At 33.5% G+C, this 22,154-nt stretch overlaps 1 protein-coding gene across 1 annotated transcript in view; it reads left to right on the forward strand.

Moving 5' to 3' along the window:
- Nucleotides 1-1,792: 1,792 nt before the first annotated feature.
- Nucleotides 1,793-22,154, forward strand: part of plppr5b (phospholipid phosphatase related 5b) — a 57,916-nt gene continuing 37,554 nt past the window's right edge. Inside the window, exon 1 of the mRNA XM_073830716.1 lies at nucleotides 1,793-2,184. Coding sequence (XP_073686817.1) covers nucleotides 1,954-2,184 — 231 coding nt within the window. The 5' untranslated portion in view covers nucleotides 1,793-1,953. The remainder of the gene's footprint in view (nucleotides 2,185-22,154) is intronic.

Genomic DNA, 22,154 nt, shown 5'->3' on the forward strand with positions numbered 1-22,154 from the left:
ATTGTGAGTTTATATTGCACAATTCTGAGAAAAGAATGCAGAATTGTGACTTTATATCTCGCAATTCTGACTTTATTTCTCAGAATTGCAAGTGTATATCACACATTTTGAGAAGAAAAGTCAAAATTGTGACTTTGTATCTCATAATTTGATTATTTCTCAGAATTTTAACTTTTTTTTTATCAGGCAAAGTCTGAATTGTGACTTTATCTTGCAATTCTGACTATTTCTCAAAATAGTGATTTTTATATCAGACAAAGTCTGAATTGTGACTTTATATCTCGCAATTCTGACTTTATTTCTCAAAATAGTGAGTTTATATTGCGCAATTCTGAGAAAAGAAGTCAGAATTGTGACTTTATCTTGCGATTCTGACTTTATTTCTCAAAATTGGAAGTGTATATCACATTTTGAGAAGAAAAGTCTAAATTGTGACTTTATATCTTGCAATTCTGACTTTATTTCTCAGAATTGCAAGTGTATATCACACATTTTGAGAAGAAAATTCAAAATTGTGACTTTATATCTCATAATTTGATTATTTCTCAGAATTTTAACTGTTTTTATCAGGCAAAGTCTGAATTGTGACTTTAAATCTTGCAATTCTGACTGTTTCTCAAAATTGTGATTTTTATATCAGGCAAAGTCTAAATTGTGACTTTATAACTCGCAATTCTGACTGTTTCTCAATTGCGAGGTCATATCACACACTTTGAGAAGAAAAGTCAAAATGTGACTTTACATCTCGCAATTCTGATTTTATTTCTCAAAATTGTGAGTTTATTTTACACAATTCTGAGAAAAAAGGTAGAATTGTCACTTTATATCTCGCAATTTTGACTATTTCTCAAAATTGTGATTCTTATATCAGGCAAAGTCTGAATTGTGATATAACCTTGCAATTTTGAAAAATAGTCAGAATTGCGGGATATAAACTCACAATTCTGACTTTATTTCTCAAAATTCTGAGTTTATATTGCGCAATTCTGAGAAAAGAAGTCAGAATTGTGAGTTTATATCTCGCAATTCTGACTATTTTTCAAAATTGCGAGGTAATATCACACATTTTGAGAAGAAAGGTCAAAATGGTGACTATATCACAATTCTGAGAATAAAAGTCAGAATTGTGGCTTTACATCTCGCAATTGCAAAATATAAAGTCACAATTCACAATTTTGAGTTGATATCACACAATTCTGAGAAATAAGGTAAGATTTGCAAGTTATAAACCACAATTCTGATTTTTTTTTACTTTATTAATTTATCTTTATTTCTCAAAATTGTCTCAAAAGAGTTTATATCATGCAAAGTCAGAATTGTAACTTTGTATCTCTTAACTCTGACTTTATTTCTCAAAATTGCGAGTTTATTTCTTTGCAGGAAAAAAGTTGCAGGAAAAAAAGTTAGGCTATATTTACACTTTCGATCCCCAGAAATTGATTTTAAAAACAGTAATAGATGTATCAGTACTGATCCTACTTGCTACGGTGATTTGTGTTAGTGTGTGCCTTATGTTGATTATTCAACATATAAGTTTTTATGAACTTTAAAATCATTTGACATTGTATCCTACCGTCTGTGTATTGCTATATTTTACAGAAACAGCCAGGTTTATTGCTGTTAGTCAGCGTTGAAACAGCAGAGGTGACATTTGGTGACTGACGGAATAGCGCGTCTCTTTAAACCCTCTGAGCGAACGATGATGATGATGATGATGGGGCGCGGGCACGGCGCCTGACGTGTCTCTTCATCATCAGCTGGCTGTAGTGAGGAGCGCGCGGTGGCACTTTCTCGCGCTCTCTCCTCTCATTCCAGCTCGAGCGCTGTGCCATGCGAGCGCGTGAGTCTTCGTGTGCCAACCCCGCGTGCGCTCCGAGCGTCAGACCCCGGCGAGATGCGGGAACTATAACGAGAGCTCAGATGTTTGGAGGTTCTCCACTGGATTGTTGGTAAATGTTCGTGCCCCACTCTCTGACGACCATGCTTTATTTCCAGCTGGTGATCATGGCGGGGACGGTCATGCTGGCATATTACTTCGAGTACACGGACACGTTCAACGTGCACGTGCAGGGCTTCTTCTGCTACGAGACCGCGTACACGAAACCATACCTCGGACCCGAGGACACCAGCGCCATCCCGCCCGCCCTGCTGTACGCGGTGGTCACCGGAGTCCCCACACTGATGGTGAGTCACTGAACACGGTGGTGCTGCCAGTCAGTCCGTTGATTGATAAGTGCTAGTGAGTGATTCGATGATATTGATTATCGTTCATGTGACTGAATTATTGCATAAAAGCAGATCGGTCTTGTGGTTGATACATGATAACTTGATTATTTGATAGTGGTTATCATTTGTAAATACTTTTTAAGTGATTTACGTTTATTTGTAGATATATAAGTTATTGCATACAAGCAAATTAAGCTTGAGATTTATTAATAACAGCTGATGGATGTATACATGCTATTGATTGATATGTACATTGAGTACATATCTTAAGTGATTTCATAATGATTACCTGAGAAGTGTTAATACATTTATAAAAAGTTGAATGCACATAAGACTAGGAGCTGATTTATAGGTTATTACTTGATATTTATTTTTCTTGAGTATGAGGTTATGATTTATATATATATTTTCATATTGGTTTTCAGTGATACTCATTTTAAGTAATTCATAAATCAGTTATTACATGAAAGACTATCAGACTAGAGATTGATGTGATCACTTGATATTGATTGTCCTTAATATTGATTAATGCTGATTTGAGTTTTTTTGAATATTAAACAAATGATTGCATGGAAGCAAATCAATCTAGATGTGCAAAATATGATTTTGATTAATTAGAGAAATTATTGCATAGAAGATTGACTAGTGGTGTGCTATTATTTATGCCAAGTTAATTGATATGTGATTTGTTTTAAGTTTTTGATTGTATAAGTGCTTTTGCTAGATTTTTTGCTTTGATTTTTCTTGATGTCTTTTTTTTTGCTTGATTTTTGCTTAATTTCTGCTTTAATTTTACATTTATTTATTTATATTTTATTTATTTATTGCATTATGGATTATTAAATGGATGATTGCATGGAACTTGAGATGCAAAACTTGATTTTCAGAGAAATGATTGCATGGAAGATTGATTTGTAGTTTAATATTATTTTTGCCAAGTGGTTTTATAATAATTAATATGTGATTTGTTTTAGATTTTGATTGGATAAGTGATTTTGCTTGATTTCTGCTTCGAATTTACTTGACTTTTTTTTTTTTTTTGCTTGATTTTTGCTATTTCTGCTATGCTGATGATTATTTATTTGTATTTTATTTATTAATTAACTTTTATTTATTTTTATTTATTTATTTTGCATTTATGGATAATTAAATGAATGATTGCATGGAAGCAAATCAAACTCGAGATGCAAAACTTGATTTTGATTGATTAGAGAAATGATTGCATGGAAGATTGATTAGTGATTTAGTATTATTTTTGCCTAGTGCCATGGGCTAAGTGGTTCTGTATAATAATTCATATGTGATATGTTTTAGATTTTGATTGAATAAGTGACTGCTTGATTTCTACTTTGATTTTACTTGATTTCTTTAACCATATTTTTGCTAGATTTCTGCTTTGATTTTACTTGATTTTTAATTAAATATATATTTTTTTTTTGCACGATTTTTGCTTTGATTTTACATGTATTTTTTATTTATTGCATTTATGGATTATAAAATGAATTTTTCCATGGAAGCAAGTCAAACTCAAGATGCATTTTTTTTGCATAATTTTGGCTTTGATTTAACATTTATTTATTTGTATTTTATTTAAAGTTTTGCATTTATGGATTATTAAATGAATGATTGCATGGAAGCAAATCCAACTCAACTTGAGTTTTTGATTGATTGCATCTGGCTAGAGATTGATTAGTGGTTCAATATTATTTTTGCCAACTGCCATGGGATAAGTGCTTCTATAATAATTAACACGTGATTCGTTTTAGATTTTCATTGGATAAGTGATTTTGCTTGATTTCCTCTTTGATTTTTTAAGGTATGCCGGAGAGGTTTAATAAGAACATTTTAAAATCTGCTGTTTATTATTGATTGAACAGCCTACAAGTGATTGCATGAAAATAATTCAAGCTAGAGATGCATAAAAACACTCTTGGAATGCGTGCAACAGTGCTGTCTGAGGTACAGAAATAATGCACACCATGAGTCTTTAAGACAAGACTTGGGTGTGAGTCATAACTGCCTTTAGTCGACACTGCTGTTCATCACTTCCACATACAAATACATTCCAACTCTGCTGGTTTTGTATGTTTATTTATAATTTAAAAGTCCATTGCATGCAATTCTCATTTTCATGCATGCAGGACTGTATAATTAACCAGATCCAAATATGTTTACGGCACATGTTCCATCTTGGTAAATCAGCATAATTAGATTTAATTTTCTATGCGTGCATAAATTAAGCCTGCATATCATAAACCCCCTCTCTCTTCGTATCTAGCTGAAGACGAAGCCTTTGATGTTAGATCACACCAGGCACTGCCCCAATACTGAATGCCTTCATTAGCTTGACTATTCACTGACAACTGCGTCGTTGTTTAATAACACTTGTTCATTGAAAACTGCCGAAAACAGCAAACTGTGAGTATAGACATGTCACATCTCACTGTCTGTAATTTAATGTTCTCCAGCCCACATTATTTCATCAGTGGCAGTGACTCAATCTGAAGTGCCGCCACGCTGGACCTTTGCTGCTCTGTCAGCTCATAGTGTTCTTCTGTATCCATCTGATGTGTTTAACAGTTGCACGGCAGCAGATAAAAGGATGTTTTATGCTTAAAATCCGAGTTCTTTTTTGGTTACATTATTTATTTAAGAATTACATTTGATTGGGGATTGGATTCTGTCATTTCCATTTTGATTTATTTCCATTTCTTTGTCATACGAATTTTTCTAATTTATTCGTTTATTCATTCTTTTTTTTTTTTCCTTAGGCCTGATTACATTCATGGACAGTTTTTTGGCATTCAGGGATTGGGTTAAATTTTATCCTTGAGCCAGGGTCCAAATGTAATTTTTGGTTACACCTGCCATAAATATTGCTTACCAGTCATGAAAAATAATTATTATCAATAATGATAGAGAGACAGTGGGGACAAGGAGTCATGCAATTTGTCTCAGGCATTAAAAAAGTATTTATTTATTTATTTATTTATTTATTTATTATTCATTTTACTTTCAATTTATTTACCTACTTATTTATTTAATTTTTTGCATTTAGAGATATTTAATAGCAAGTAAATGCTATCCTTGAGCCAAGGTCAGTCCAAATGTAATTTTTGGTTACACCTGCCATAAATATTGCTTACCAGCCATGAAAAAACTATTATTACCGGTATTATAATTATTAATAATAGAGAGACAGTGGTGGCAATGGAGCCATTCATTTTGTCTCAGGCATTTAAAAAAAAAATTCATTTTAGTGTTAATTTACATTTTTACTTTTACAATTAATTTACAATTTACTTTTATTTATTTTTGCATTGGTTGGAGAAATTTATTTTTTTATTGTTATTATTATTATTATTATTATTATTATTATTATTATTAATGATAGTGAAGCAGTGGGGAGCCATGCAATTTGTCTCAGGCAATTTCTTTTTCAAGTATTTTAAAGTATTTATTTATTTGTATTAATTTTACCCTTAATACATTTTTTTACATTTGCAAATTTTATTGTATTTTATTTTATAATTTTGTAATTAAATATTGCATTTAATGAGCCATTTAATTTGTCTCAGGCATCTTTTTTCAAGTATTATAAAAGTATTTTTTTTAAAATTAATTTTACTTTTAATTTACATTTGTACATTTACAACAAATTTACAATTTACATGTAATTTACTTTTTTGCATTTAGGAGTTGGCTTTGCAATTTTTTTTTAATAGCAATTAAATGCTATTCTTGAGCTAGGGTCCAAATGTAATTTTGGTTAGACCTGACATAAATTTATTGCTTACCAAATATTAAAATTATTATTAGCAATAATAATGATGGATAAACAGTGGGTTGGGTAGATCAGGAAATTACTGAAGCCAAATTCAAGCAATGAAGCCATGCAGTTTGTCTCTGGCATGTATTTTAAAAATATGTATTTATTTTTATTTATTTTATTTTGTATTTTCAAAATTTAAATTTTTGTATTTGAATTTATTTATGTGAATATTTTTGTATCAGTGACAATTACAGTATTTAGCTGCTTTTTCCTTGTATAGTTGCATTTATGATGTTATAATGTTAGAAAGAGATAAGGTAAGACAGAGATGATTCTTTAAAGAACCTTTGACTAAATGGTTCTATGGCATCGCTGTGAAGAACCTTTTAAAGCACCTTTATTTTTAAGAGTGAGATGATCGATTCCTGCTTATAAGGTTGGTTTTTGACTAGAATAAGCTGTAGTGCAAACTAGATTTTTTGTTAATAGTCAAAAGTATTGCTGATGTATGGTATGTTTGGCTCGATGGGAATGGCTTCATAGTTCGAATGCAAAAGAAGATGAGTGAAGGAAAAAAATAAAAAAAATAGCCTACATATTTTCAGTGATTCCCTCCTAGACTCTGTTTCCAGACTCTAATAGATGCATTTTTCATTTACAGTGCTGTCAGATTATAAGTGTAGCTACATGGCAGCTAGGTTGTCATATTTTTTCCTAACACCTTTCTGAGAGGTTCAGACAGATACTAGCTCATGTTTTTCTAGACAGAAAAAATAACAATCCGGCCGTCACGTCGCAACACTGTGACCCCAGCCAAAGCTGTCGTAAAGAGAGATGAACTCTATCTCCACAAAGTACTGCTCATAAACTCCACAGCAGACGCGTACTGAAACCATCACGCCGTGATTTGTAGTCTGAAAGGCTTGCGGTAATGATATGAGCTTTAGACAGAGATATTGCTCAATTTGAGCAGATATTGGCAAAAATGACATTGATGCGTTAAGGTGCGGATTATAGGGGAAAAGTCTTACAAAAGCGAATGATTAAAAAAATCCCTCAACATAATAAGTTTGCTGCCGGATTTGAATGCGATTGTGCGAAATTACACGTAGACAGTCAGACGTTCGGATAAGCCAGGCTGGTATTCCCATCACATCTCTATTTAAAACAGATTACGATGTAAAATCTTATTTAATACTGATAAATCTTCTGATAATGAATGGAATTTGATGATTGCTGCCAAATGTGCTAAACCACAATAAAGCCATTCTTCATCAGAGATTATAATGAGCAGAGTTTGAGGATAATCGTTTTACCCAAACATTTAATGACTTTTTATGATGGCTTTTGCAGATTCATTTGATAGCGCAAAGCCGGGGCGATAGTCGTGGCAAGATTAAAGGAATTCTTCACCCGAAAATTAACATTTGCTGAAAATATACTCACCCTTAGGCTATCCATGATGTAGATGAGTTTGTTTCTTCATCAGAAGAGATTTGAAGAAATTTAGCATTACATCACTTGATCACCAATGGATCCTTTGTGGTGAATAGGTGCTGTCAGAATGACAGTCCACATAGCTAAATAGACTCAATCTCAAGAAAGCAAACTCATCTACAGTATCTCACAAAAGTGAGTACACTCCTCACATTTCAGCAACCATTTTAGTTTATCTTCTCAAGGGACAATACTATAGATATAAAACTGTGCAGCTTGTATAGCAGTATAGATTTACTGTCCCCTGAAAATGACTCAACATACAGCCATTATTGTCAAAATAACTGGAACTTGTCCAAAGTGTCAATATATTATGCACCATTGTTATCTGGCACTGCCTTAATCATCCTGGGCATGGAATTAACCAGAGCAGGTTGTTTGTCTTCAGCAAACTGTTTCTTGTGAGCCAGCTTCAGATGAGGCTTCCTTCTGGGATGACACCTATGCAAACCGACTTGTTGCAGCGTGTGGCGTATGGTCTGAGCAATGACAAGCTGACCTTCTACTTCTACAACCTTTAAAGCAATGCTGGCAGCACTCATGCATCTGTTTTTTGAAGCCAGGTTCTGCTCCTGACGCACAGAACGAGTGCTCAACTTCGTTGATCGACCATTGCAAGGCCTGTTCCGAATCTTGGAAAACCTCTGTATGACCCTGACCACTGTAGTGTAACTCAGTTTTAGGGTGTTACTGAACCTCTAATAGCCTTGGCCATCTTTGTGGAGAGCAACAATCCTAATTCTCAAATCCTCAGAGAGTTCTTTCCCAGCCGGCATTTCAACGTTGATTCACCGTTGAAACAACGTCAGGTACCATGGTTGGATCAACGGTGAAAAACCTTTCAGATTTGCAAAAATTTTCAACGTTGATATTGTGACGTCTTTTCAACGTGGAAATAACAACGTTGATTCACCGTTGAAATCGCGCCTTTGTTTCACCCTCTTACCTTTCGGATTATGGTCTTCTTTCGACGTTGGATCAACGGTGAAAAACCTTTCGGATTTGCAAAAATGTTCAACGTTGATATTATGACGTTGATTCAACGTTGAAATCGCGACTTAGTTTCACCGTCTTACTTACCTTTTAGCAACGGTGAATACACAACTGTACATTCAATTACAACCAGTTTACATTTAGATCAACACTGTACGTACATATTAGTTCAAAATCAAATGACTAGCAGCAATGGGTTTACTATGAACTTCAATAAACTAAACACATGATCAATATTGTAAAACAATTTTTACTTTGGAAACATACAATGTATAAATCAAAATAAAAACCTTTCAAAAAAAAACCAGTCAGAAGTTTTCTCACAGTAAAATCTTAAATCAATCCAATACAAAGTACAGAAAAATTGAATCAAATATATTTGTACTTTTTCAAATGTTTTTCATTTGAAGATATCTGTAAATGTGATTTAATCCTGTGATGTCAAAGCAGAATTTTTATCATCATTACACATGATCATGTCACATTAACCTTCAGAAATCATTCTAATATTCTGATTTGCTGCTCAAAAAATATTATGTTGGAAACATAATGAAAAGAATAAGAAAGAATTCTTTGAGTTTGCTTTGATGAACTGAAAATAAAACAATTTATCTGATATAGAAATCTTTGGTAGTATTATACATGTCACTTTTGATCATTGTAAATTTTGAATAGTATGGTATATAATTTTACAAATGCTTTTTATTTCAAGTAAATGCTAGTCTTTGGATCTTACTATTCATTAAAGAATCCCGAAAAAATAATAATCTACTGCTTAAATATTGATAATAATAAATGTTTCTTGAACAGCATATTAGAATGATTTTTAAAAGATCATGTGACACTGATAACTGGAGTAATGATGCTGAGAATTTAGCTTTGATCACAGGAATAAATTACATTTTAAAATATTTTAAATAATATTAAATATTATTTTAAATAATACAAATATTATAAAGCAGAAGGAAACTATTTAATTAAAAAACTTTTTTTTAAACTTTTGACTCGTAGTGTATTTTTTCCAGATACTGAATAAAACACACACACACACAAACCGTACTTTCTATCGCCCTACACCTACCCTACACCTAAACCTAGCCCTCACAGGAGATTGTGCACACTTTTACTTCATCAAAAAAACTCATTGTGCATGATTTATAAGCCTGTTTCCTCATGGGGACCTGAGAAATATCCCCACAAGGTCAAAATCTACTGGTATTCCTATCCTTGTGGGGACATTTGGTCCCCACAACGTGATGAATACCAGGTACACACACACACACACACACACACACACACACACACACACACACACACACACACACACACACACACACACACACACAAATGTCAGGGTATGTTTAAACTTCTCCAAATCCCTAGACCCCAAAGTTTTTGTACAATAACATGCATATTTTGCGCTGCACTTGCAAGAGAAATCTTTTTTGACTAAAACCATTTTGTCCAATCTCATATTTGGTGGTTAACTATAGTTCTGTGAAAACAGGTTTACAGATGTGTCTCATTATAAGAGATGTGTACATTTGTGCAGTGGAAATATGTAAAAGACTTTGAGAATAGAACCTGCAACAGAAACCATGTCAGTGGTGAAGGAGTAAAAAGCAGTCGCCTTAAAATTCTTTTTTTTTAAATTTGTTATTTTAAGCCAAAATGTTTCTTCAAATTGTGATAAAAACAACAGCCTTGCGCATATAGCATGGCTGTGCTTCAGGTGATCTTTGAAAGAGTCCCAGCTTTGTGTCTTTTCTGATGTTGTCCCCTCCTCTCTCTCCCACTTGTGTGCTTTCTGCACTGTCCTACATGAACAAAAACACCAAAAATAAAATTATATAAAATGCCAACCTTGATAAAACACTCAATACAAAACAAATCTTGTACAATATTTTTACTTCACAGTCCAATAACAGTGGAGTTGAAAACAAAGTGCACAACACTTCATTAAACACATTTTGATGTATTCAGATTAAAGTTTTAAACAACACAGTTTTAATCACAATTCTAACTAAACAGTGTACTTAGTGAAACAAGTAAAATCATATTGAGTACATTTGTATTACATTAAATAAACTTATAACAAAAGATCAATGAATCTCTACCAGAACTGACAGTGCAAAGTAGCAGATGAACAATTCCTTACCAAACTGCCAATAAGCTGGATCCTTAATGACTCTACAATGGAAATTTTCTTAAAAAGCTGTTTTTTGTTTTATACCATTCCTTTAAACAATCTTACATAGACATTGGCCATTATATGATATTCAGAAAAGAAAAATAAAGCATGTCATCTTTAGGACTGTTATTATAGGATTAAAATGTAAACACACCTGCAGTAATGCATATATCGAAAAATGTGAATCTCTAAAAGACAGACATTAACAAGTACTAGCAACACACAACAACAGCAGATATATATACGACCAGATGAGCTAATAATGCTAGCATGCTAAATGCGATTAGCATCTAACTTTTGCCGTCTGTAATAAATCAGCTAACTTTATTACACACTCAAGTATTTAACACACTCATGTATTACAAACAAACACTCAAGTATTTAACTTCTGCAGTTTACATGTCCTTTACCAATTTGTAAACTCTTGTACTATTTTTTAAAAAGGTAATAATAAATACTTGTCTTACCTGATTTAGCCAGTGTATGTTTTCAGCAGCTCACGTCTATTTCCTAGGGCTGGGAATCGATTCCAAAAAGAATCGATTCCGAGGCATTGGGAATCGAGAGTCGATCCCAACGTTTGGAATCGATCCCATTAAGGGGAATCGCCTCCTCATTCAGAGCCGTTTTCAGTTCAGCAAAACTTATAAATAAGTGCCTCTTAAATGGAAGGCTGCATCCCATTAAGGCTGCATATCTCATTTCTAAACTCTTCTGAGTTTAATGATGCATGCAATTTGCCTCTTGTTCGCTAATAGTTATTATAAGTCTGATTTGGATAGATTATTTAAATGAACCAGTTCAAAAAACGATTCCGAAGTTGTTGTTTTTTTACGGGGGAACTGGCTCATGTTGTCCACAATTTTGAGCGCTGCACAACAGAATAGATCATGACGTGATTGAGGGTCTTGATATTATTTACATCTTAAATAAATGCTATTTTTAACCATTCTATCAGCAAATGAAAGAAAACGCAGAGAGCGCATGTTATCAGTGGCCCAGAGCGCATCTGACTGACAGCTACGCCACGAGCTCTCTATATGTTGTTGTTAAAGTTCTATTTATTTTGTTTCAGTGTTTGCTAATTTTGTCATTTTAGACATGTCATGTCTTGTTTTATTCATGCAATAAATGCATGTCCACTGCTGAGTATTTTTTTTTACAAATTAAGCCTCATATTGTGAGAAGGCAACTTTCTACGACCTTTACATCCTGCATTTATTGCGAAATTAGCTTCATCCGATCTTAAAAACAAGAATCGAAAAAGAATCGAAAACAACAGTAAGGAATCGATTCTGGAATCAAATCCAATCGATTCCAGAAACAGGAATCGGAATCGATTCCAAAAATTTCGGAATCGAACAGCCCTACTATTTCCTCTGTGTTCCGGTTTTTGTTCTCCGTTGAGATCTCACAATTCAAATTCGCTCAAAATAAAAATATAACATGAAAATATTAAATAATTCGGGACCAACTGAATAATTTCGGTGAGCAGCAGCTCTCATACATCTATGCAGCTCACAGCCTCACTAGAAAATGCGGTAACGGTCGGAATTTTTTAAATTACAAAGGCGCGCGCAGTTTCACCTGTCAGTTTCCTGAATGACAGCCAGATGAACCAATCATGATCAAAGCAGTAAGGTAAAACAACCAATAGGGATTGTTTCAGCATGTGGAAGCGAAATGTATTTAGTTTCATTGTTGGTGGTGATAGTTATATTTTAACATTTATATGAGTTTTCATGAAATAATAATGTCCATAATCATTTAAAAGGCAAACATTTCTTTGTATGCTGAAGACACGATCTTATGTTGTTAACCTTGTTAATTATTATTATTAATATTATAATTTAAACACTTGCTTTTGAAGGCATATATAACCGTTTAGCATTCAAAGTTTTATTTAAGTTGTTTTACTGTTGAAACAACAACCGACCTAATTTCAACCAAATTTCAACTTTAAATTTCGGTCATGTGTTGACTGATTGAGCATTAACCATTGAGCATTCAACGTTACATCAACAGTGAAACAACAACTGACCTTATTTCAACCAAATTTCAACGTTGAAGGTCGGTCATGTGCCGGCTGGGTTGCCATGAGATGCCATGTTGAACATCCAGTGGTCAGTAAGAGAGAATTGTACTTAAAGCACCTAATTTTAACTGCTCTAATACAAGATACACAACTTTTTATGGTCCTGTCAAGCAGACAAAAACATAAACATGATGAACAGGACATGTGGCTTTGCATGGTTAAACAACATACTGCTGTTATCACTAAGGGTGTACTCACTTTTGTTGCCAGCTATTTTGACAATAATGGCTATATATTGAGTTTATTTCAGAGGACAGTAAATCTATACTGCTATAAAAGCTGCACATTGACTACTATAAAATATATCCAGGTTTCATTTCTATAGTATTGTCCCTTGAGAAGATATACTAAAATGGTTGCTGAAATGTGAGGGCTGTAGTCACTTTTGTGAGATACTGTACATCTTGAATGCCCTAAGGGTGTGTAAATTTCTAGCAAACTTTCGTTTCTAGAACTATTCCTTTAGGATGCACTTGCAAGTCATCATTTTAGCTGATGAGTGTTAGCAAGTGCGCTTGTATGTAAACGTCTTTTGTTGAATACCAAACACATTCTCATGCACACTCATTGAGACGTCCCCTATCATCATGTGCCCTTGAGCAAGGCACTTAACCCAGATTGCTCCAGGGGGACTGTCCCTGTAATAAAGACGTGCCGAAGTCACTTAGGACAAGAAAGCAATTACCACATGACTAATAACTATAACTAATAAGCTAATATAAGCATGCACATATTTCTCTGACTCATTTTTAGAAGCAAAGCTTCCAATTAGGGTTTTACAGCTTGCTGTCGTTTTAGAAATGTCTTATTAATGAAATAAGAATGACAATGAGAATACAATGACAGTTTCATACTAATCACATTTTCTATAAAGATTCTGCTTCTGTCATATTGGAGAAATGTATGTCTGAACACATTTTTCTTTTAATTCAGTCTAAAATAAATTCAGATGCATTGCAAATACTATTTTGATAAATACTGTATGATTTAAATAATATTAATAAAAAAATATATAAAAAATGGAGGCTGACATATTAATGGAAATTTCATGAGATTTATACGCAAATAACTTTTTATTCTTTATTTTTATTTATCTCTTTTTTTAAGGAAGCTATCTGGTGTTTGTTGTCAGAGGGTTTAATCTTTTGTATGTACATTATGCATTATGACCCTGTACCACAAAACCAGTCATAAGGGTCAATATTTTGAAATGAGATTAAATAATAAATAAGCTTTCCATTGATGTATGGTTTGTTAGGATATTTGGCTGAGATACAACTATCTGAAAATCTGAGGGTGCAAAGAAATCAAAATATTGAGAAAATCACCTTTAAAGTTGTCCAAATGAAGTTCTTAGCAATGCATACTACTAATCAAAAATTAAGTTTTGATATATTTACTGTAGGGAATTTACAAAATATCTTCATGGTACATGATCTTTACTTTTACATGATTTTTGGCATAAAAGAAAATCAATTTAATTTGTTTTGATTTAAGTGTACTGATCTACTTATGATTTATTCATCCCAAATTTGGCAAAGTCTGTACATTCCATGTTATGCAGTAAAATTTCATTTTTATGACTGGATTCCATTGAAAATCATAGGGCCCTAGTTAAAGGTTGTATCAGCGATTCTAGGCTGAAACATAAAGTGTCACTTTCAGCTGACCTTTCTTCACGATCCGCTCGCTGCCTGCCCCATAAATTGTCTGTAAAAAAAACGCGTCTCTGTGGTCAGCCTAGGGTCCGAGATATGCCAAAAAAAACAATCGGTGCTACCAATGATTCCACAGCAAAACAAACAGTGTTCCAACCAATCAGCGTCAGGGGTTTGGTGTTGTGGACTTTCGTACTGGTGCAGGGATGTGAGGGAGGGCAGAGCGAAAGTCCACAACACCAACCCCCTGACGGTGATTGGTTGGAACACTGTTTGTTTTGCTGTGGAATGGTTGGTAGCAACGAGTGTATTTCAAAAGATATTTCTAATGATTTGTTAAGAATTGCAGAAGGAAATTGTTAAAGTGTTAAAAAACACTGAAGAACCTTTATTTCTTTGAGTGAAGTGTGTGTTGTTTTTGATCTCGGTCTCTCTCTGACTTTGAAGGCTCTGAATTGGTGTTTTTTTTTTCTACTATGCTTGCAAACTCTGTTTTTGAACCACAGATACAGATGACAGCCGTCTGCTTCTGACATGCAGTCAGATGTGATAGATCATCATCTTCTTTCATATCGACTTGTTGGAGATTTCGAGGCTTTCCATTTATGTTCCTCCCAAGAACTACTACTTCTTTTATACTTTGGCGTACACTTGTATATCAAAGTAGAGTTCACAATTGAGTTGTAACTGCCATCAGAGACAATTCAACAACCAGTTTCTATTGAAAACCATTATGCTTTCGAACACATATATCTAACTGCATCTATTTAGCAGTTGTGGACTGTTTACATTGATGTGCATGGATTCAGATGTCATTTATGTAATCGTTAGATCACCAGAATACAGTAAATTACTTCACAGTTCAAAAGTATTCATACCTATGCTGATCATTCCCAGGTAAACCTGTAATAGCGCTTATTACATTGATGTATTTTGTCTGAAACAGACTTTCTTTCAAAGTGGGTAGCAAAAAGTATTCAAGATGACAGATTTGTCTTTTAGTATTCTGCAGTGCTCAAATAATGTGTGTGCAGTCTCTGTCAGTACTGACCACAAAGAAAGTCCTTTCAAGCAAGTCAATTCACTTAGCAGCCATGATGGTAATGAAGATGTATTGTTGTTTTAACTAATGACACTTTGTTGAAGAAGCTTATAGATCGTAGAGAAAGGTCTTCTTTAACTGGCCCAGTATATTTGTTATTGGTGTCAAAGACGAGACGTCCCATTTTGGTGTCTGCATCCAATTAAATTGACAAAAGTGATTTTCTATACATAGAAAACATCAAAAGCAAAAGTGTTTGCTTCAATGTTTCAGCAACATTTGTACAAATAACACAGTGTAAAAGATAAATTAATGTAAAAATGAAACATACATATTCTGACCTTTACTTATTAAAATATATAAAAGAATAAGTGATCATACTACATTTTATTATATTGATTAAATATAAAATATAATACAAATTATTAAAATTTCTTATTCACAAAAGGGTGAAACCTAGTAGTTTAAAATGTAATGGCAAAATTACAATTATTATTATTTTTTTTTTGCTCAAAAAAATAATAATTAGGTTGTAATGCACAGAAAACCACAAAATTTAATTCTTTTAATGCTTGAAAGCCTCTTTTCGTCTTTGTCCCGTGGATATACATGTTACCAGACTTACTTAGTTTAGTTTCAAACAATTTCAGGACTTAAGGGTAAAAAAAACATAAAATAACATAAACATAAACCATAATTATGACGTAAAAAGTCAAAAATAAGAGTTACTAAGAATTACAATAAAAGTATGACATATCGAAATAATGACTTTTTATCTTATAATTATGACAGTCCAAATTATGAGAATAATGAAATAAAAAGTTGAAATACAAAAAAATGTGAATTTTTATGTCATAATTTTAGCTTTTCTGTCATAATGATCGTGATTTACCAAAGCATGATTTTCTTTCCTTATGTGGTGGAAATGAACTTCCATATGAAGGGTGATGAAACTTCTTGTTAGTACTGGTTAATATCAGTTAGTAACTTCCTCTTTTTAAGACGGAATCACAGGAAATTGTTCTTAATCCCCAGTTTTCAGAGATTATTCAACACATACTCCATCGCTGAGGTTTGGTTGTGGTTAAATCTTTCATGTTTATGCCTAGGTGGTCTTGATATATTTATAATCTCCTGTCAATTGTCTTTTTACATCCAAGTACTGATACTGAATTCAATGGCTAAAGGGTTTCCGTATAAAAATGTTGATTTTAAAAATGCATTAAGGAACATCAAGAGGTTCAGACTCTGTGGAGTTTAGTTTCACAGCATTAACATCTTAGTATATTCTCCGCGTTCAGTACATCCATATAAAAAGACCCTTAGATTTCTCTCAGCTCTGCGGAACAGATTGAAAAGAGACTCTGTCAACAGAAAATGGTCCACGAGGAGTATGAAATAGCTGTTCATTAACACAGTCCAAACAAATATCGCTCCATTGTCAATAGCGATCATCTGGGCCCTGCAAACCAGCTAGAAACCAACAGATGTTCATGTCTGGCTGAGTGATCAGGACTTCATGCTTGAATTGGTGTGTGTTTATGGAGTTTTAGCCCATTAGGTTGGGAATGGTTGAGTTTACTGTCATTTATTAGTTTGCCGTTATGCAGAAACATGTGAATATGTTAATATAAAACTGTAATATAATTGTTTTAATTTAAGTTTGCCTGAAAATAAGAAGCCAGGAAATTAGTGGATGTTTCTTCCTCTTCTTGAGATCTACAGACAGCACTTGAGGTTGGCAAGCTTGTGTGTAAACATACAACATACAGTATGAGTATGGTGTAATGCTGAGGTAAACTCATGCTTAGAGCTTAACCCTGAAGATTTAACCTTTTTATTCTAATGCAGATTAGTTCTTTGTGTTCGTATGTGCTCAGATCCATCTCTTCTATAGTCATTATTGAGCCATTTGGTGTGGAAGAACACGTTTCAGAATATTAACAGGTTTTAACCACAGGGCTGCCAACTTTTGACTTCAGCTTGGAGTGAGAATTCCCACAGCCGTCCCTGTAGGGGGGTCCGGGGGCATGCTCCCCCGTAAGAAAATTTTGTACATTTTACAGTTAAATTCATCTATCTGGTGCACTTTGAGAGTTCACAATTAAGAGCTCCAATACCGTTTCAGTGTGCAAACTAAACAAAGAAAAAAGCTGGTCAATTGACTTGATGAGGTTTAAAGGGGACTCAATCCTCTTTTTAGTGTGATATGGTGTCTCAGTCTAAATTACTCTCACACTGGTATATTTAGAAACCAAACAATTTAGAATTAAAAAAGAATTAGAAAGAACAACAATAATAATAATTTTATATTAACAACAGTAATATTGAAAACAATTCTGTAAAGTAAATAAAAACAAGTATTTCACCGGTATGTTATTTTACCTTTTTCTACAGTTTTCTACATGTTTTGGTGATTTGAGAAAATTTACCAGCCATAAATATTTTTCCTGGCCATGAAACTGTTTTTGCAGAGGCTGCTACTACAACTAAACATTTTTAATAATAATAATAATAAAAAAAAAAATACATTGAAAATTAGAACTAAACACTGCATTTTAATCTTGATACAAGCAAAGATGCTACACACGTTCGCATGAGCAGTGTGTGATACTGTTTTTATCATAAAATGATGTAAAGTAACTGTTGCAGTGCTGCAAAACTGTTCACTTTTTACCACAACAAGAAACGCAAATTTACAGTGAAAGAATTGCAAGATTTAGTCATTATACTTTTATAAATAATTACAGCCGCATTTAAATATATATATATATATATATATTTTTTTTTTTTTTGACACGAAAAATTCAAATATTTTGCTGTTGATATATTAGTCTGCTGTTCTGAGAAAATAAATTTTTCTCATTTTCGAAAAAGAATCCTTCATTCATGAGATTTATCACTCTCTAGGACGAAAAACAAAACTTTTATTCAAATTCTTAACGGATTTTATGTAGCCTTGGAGTGCGCAATAGCACTTCCTTGATAATCACTAAAACGTGTCGCTTCAGTTAATCGCAAAAGTCCTTTTATTATCAATGAACCGCTTATTTACAGTGAGAGGACTGGCAAGTGCAATCTGGCGTTTAGAGGTGAGTGAATTCAGAACGCAATGGCCAATCACAGGCGTTCTAGATCAACATATATGTCTGTGATTGGCTACATTGCTCAGCGCTACGAAAACACGTTGTCTTTTGGCGATTTCCAGAGCACAAACACAAATACGCATTGGAGCTTTTGCCAAATCTGTTTAGCCAATATCTTATAGTATTACAGTTTTAACTGAGGGTGCTTTTGACTGCGTGAGAAAATGGATGTGTGGCGTGAGAGCGTGTGAAAAGTGTCAATTGCGTGAGTCTCACGCTGAATGCGTGAGAGTTGGCAGCCCTGTTTAACCAGTTTTGACAAGTAAAAAAGTTTGAATGTACTTGTGACAGGGCCATTTTAATGTACTTTTGGCACTGTTTAAAGCTCATTTAATTAACCTACTTTTATACCTCCTGTTGTTATTCAGACATACTGTTTTAGTTCCTAATAGTAGTTGCTATGAAAGAATCCTGTCCAGCACGACATTACAACAAGCTCAACCAATTACATGAATTTGGGGCGAGGCTATCAGTTTGCTTGACCAATGAGAGACATGTTTTCTAAAACAGTTTTTTTTTTCAGTGCTCTTTGGTAACACACAGTGCTCTTTGCTACAAAAACGGCATGCATATAGTCCACAAGAGAAAATAACAGTTGAATTTATAAAAATGACCTTGTTCAAAAGTTTACATACACTTGATTCCTAATACATGAACCGTTAAACTGTCTGCTGTTCTTCAAAAATTCCTTGGTTTTGGAAGTTTTCCCACAAACTTTTTGGTTTTTCAGCAATTTTGTGTATTTGAACGGTAACACTTTACAATAAGGTTCATTAGTTAAACATTAGTTAATGTATTAACTAACATGAACTAACCATGAGCAATACATTTGTTACTGTATTTACTAATCTTTATTCTCATTAGTTAACGGAAATACAGTTGTTCATTGTTTGTTCATGTTAGTTCACACTGCATTAACTAATGTTAACAAAATTTTAATAATGTATTAGTAAATGTTGAAATTAACATTAACACAGATTAATAAATGCTGTATAAGTGCAGTTCATTATTAGTTCATGTTAACTAATGTGGTTAACTAATGTTAACTAATGAACCTTATTGTAAAGTGTTACCATTTGAACCCCTTCCAACAATGACTGTATGATTCTGAGATCCGTCTTTTTACACTGAGGACAACTGAGGGACTGATTTGCAACTATTACAGAAGGTTCAAACGCTCCCTGATGCTCCAGAAAGAAAAAAATGCATTAAGAGTCAGGGGGTGAAAACTTTTGAAATTTGAAGAACAGGGAAACTTTCACTTATTTTGTCTTCTGGGGTACATGTAAGTATCTTCTGTAGTTTCTGAAGTGCAGTACTAAAAAAAAAAGGAAGATATTTAAGCAAAATAAGAAAAATTTATAATTCTTTCTGTTCAAAAGTTTACACCCCTGGCTTTTAGTGCATATTTTTTTTCTTCTGGAGCATCAGTGAGTGTTTGAACCCTCTGTAATAGTTGAGTTGAGCATATCCCTCAGTCCCTCAGTGTGAAAAGATGGATCTCAAAATCATGCAGTCATTGTTGGAAAGGGTTCAAATACACAAAAATGCTGAAAAACCAAAGAATTTGTGGGACCTTAAGGATTTTTCTTTAGAACAGTGGGCAGTTTAACTGTTTACGACAAACAAGGGACTCATGAACAACATTTTTTTTTTAAGTTCACAGTTGTGGATCATTCCGCTAACAACACAGTATTAAGAATCAAATGTATGTGAACTTTTGAATGGGGTCATTTTTATAAATTCAAAAAATTATTTTCTCCTGTGGACTATATGTAAACATCTTTTATGTGAAATATCATATTCAGGTCAGTACTAATTAAAAAATGACATGCATTTAGTATGATCCCTCTTATTTTGCTAAAATAATTAACATTTTGCAGATTCTGCAAGGTGTATGTAAACTTTTGACCTCAACTGTATAGTATCAGCATGATATCAATCTCATTTTTCAGTGCAAGAAAATTGTCTTTTGTCATAAATTCATAATCTGTTCAATAAATTGCAGCTCTTATTTTTCAGCCCGCTAACTACCTGTCAAATATAGACAATTTTTCACAACCCAATAAATTCTTAATGGATACAATCAAGTCATTTATGCTGTTGAATATCCTTTTTCATTTGGAAATTGTCAAGTCAAGCTCTTTATTCTCATTTTACCAGCACAATTTTTTTTTCCCCATGAGGTTATTTTATATATATTGAAAAATACAAGTATATTATTGTCCATAAATACCACAATAAAAGTCTTAAAATAGCTTTTGTCAACAAATATATAATGAAATATGTGATTAATCTGTTTAATCATCTAAGTAATTTGATTGACAGCCCTAGTTTAAATCTATTTCCTGATGGATATAGAGATCAAACAGAAGCAATCATGTGTCTCTCAAATAGCTGATTTTTTTCTGCCGTTCCTGATCATTTTCTCTTCTGCTGGATGCTCATAACCTAGATTCTGCAGTATGTATGTGTGTAAAGCCTTGAGCGGTTGTGCTACTGTTTTGAAGTAAGGAGGGGGCAAAGAGGCCACCAAACTCTTACGCTTCTCTACCCAGATTTTTATGCGGAGGTTTATGCAGTTTGAGAATGTGAGATTAAGTCTTTCAGCTTTTGGAAGCAGAAGATACTGCTTGCATCTATAAGCCCCAAAAGCAAACCCTCGAGGAGCTGGACAAGCTCTTAAATCACTCTGACAGATCAGGAAGAGCCTCAAGCTCCTCATGTGTGTTCGTATCCTGGTCTCGTCTCGTTAGTCAAACCCGGATCTCTGCGTTCATGAACAGAGGAAGAGAATAAAATGTCTCATTAGTTTTATTGCAGATAGAGTTTACTTGAAATCTTTATGAAACCTAAAATCCATTTTAAATGATGACATGAATTTGCCCAATTTACTTATTTTGATGAAGTGATCATTCAATCCTGGATTGTGTGTGAGATGTTTTTTTCCGAATGTGACAGGAAATTAAACAACCGTATACATTGGAAATTAAATGGATTGTAAAGAAGAGAGCTAAAAATATCAGATATCAGTGGAGAAAGAAATTACATTTTGATAAAAAATTACAAAAATTATTCAATCCTATAGATACAATGTGGAAAGGCCTGCAGTTAAGGCAAGGCTTCTGTCTACAGCAATATTGCAACACTTCATCTACAAATGGATGCAAATAAGGGCAGAACGAACTCTAATTTGGATTTATGGGATCGAAATGGTGCCCGTTCTCATAATGAGCATCAGCACAATAAATAACAACACATTTATTATGACAGTCATTTGCAGAGGCCAGACCGGCAGGCTTTAACAATGCAGCCAGAGACTCATCAAAATCTTGCTTCCGTTTCAGGCTTGTAATTTTTTAACTTTTTTTAGTCTTTTGTTTTGTTTCCTATGGAGGTTTCTGTTTGTTTTTCTTCTGCCACTGAATGAAAAATTAAAAAAGGTAATTGCATTTGTGTTTTTTTTTTTATTATTTCTCACAGTTCTCCCATCTCTCGATTCTTCTTTTTCCTTAGAACTGTAAAATATAAACT

This window comes from Garra rufa, chromosome 24 (assembly GCF_049309525.1).
Source record: "Garra rufa chromosome 24, GarRuf1.0, whole genome shotgun sequence".
Lineage (NCBI taxonomy): Eukaryota > Metazoa > Chordata > Actinopteri > Cypriniformes > Cyprinidae > Garra > Garra rufa.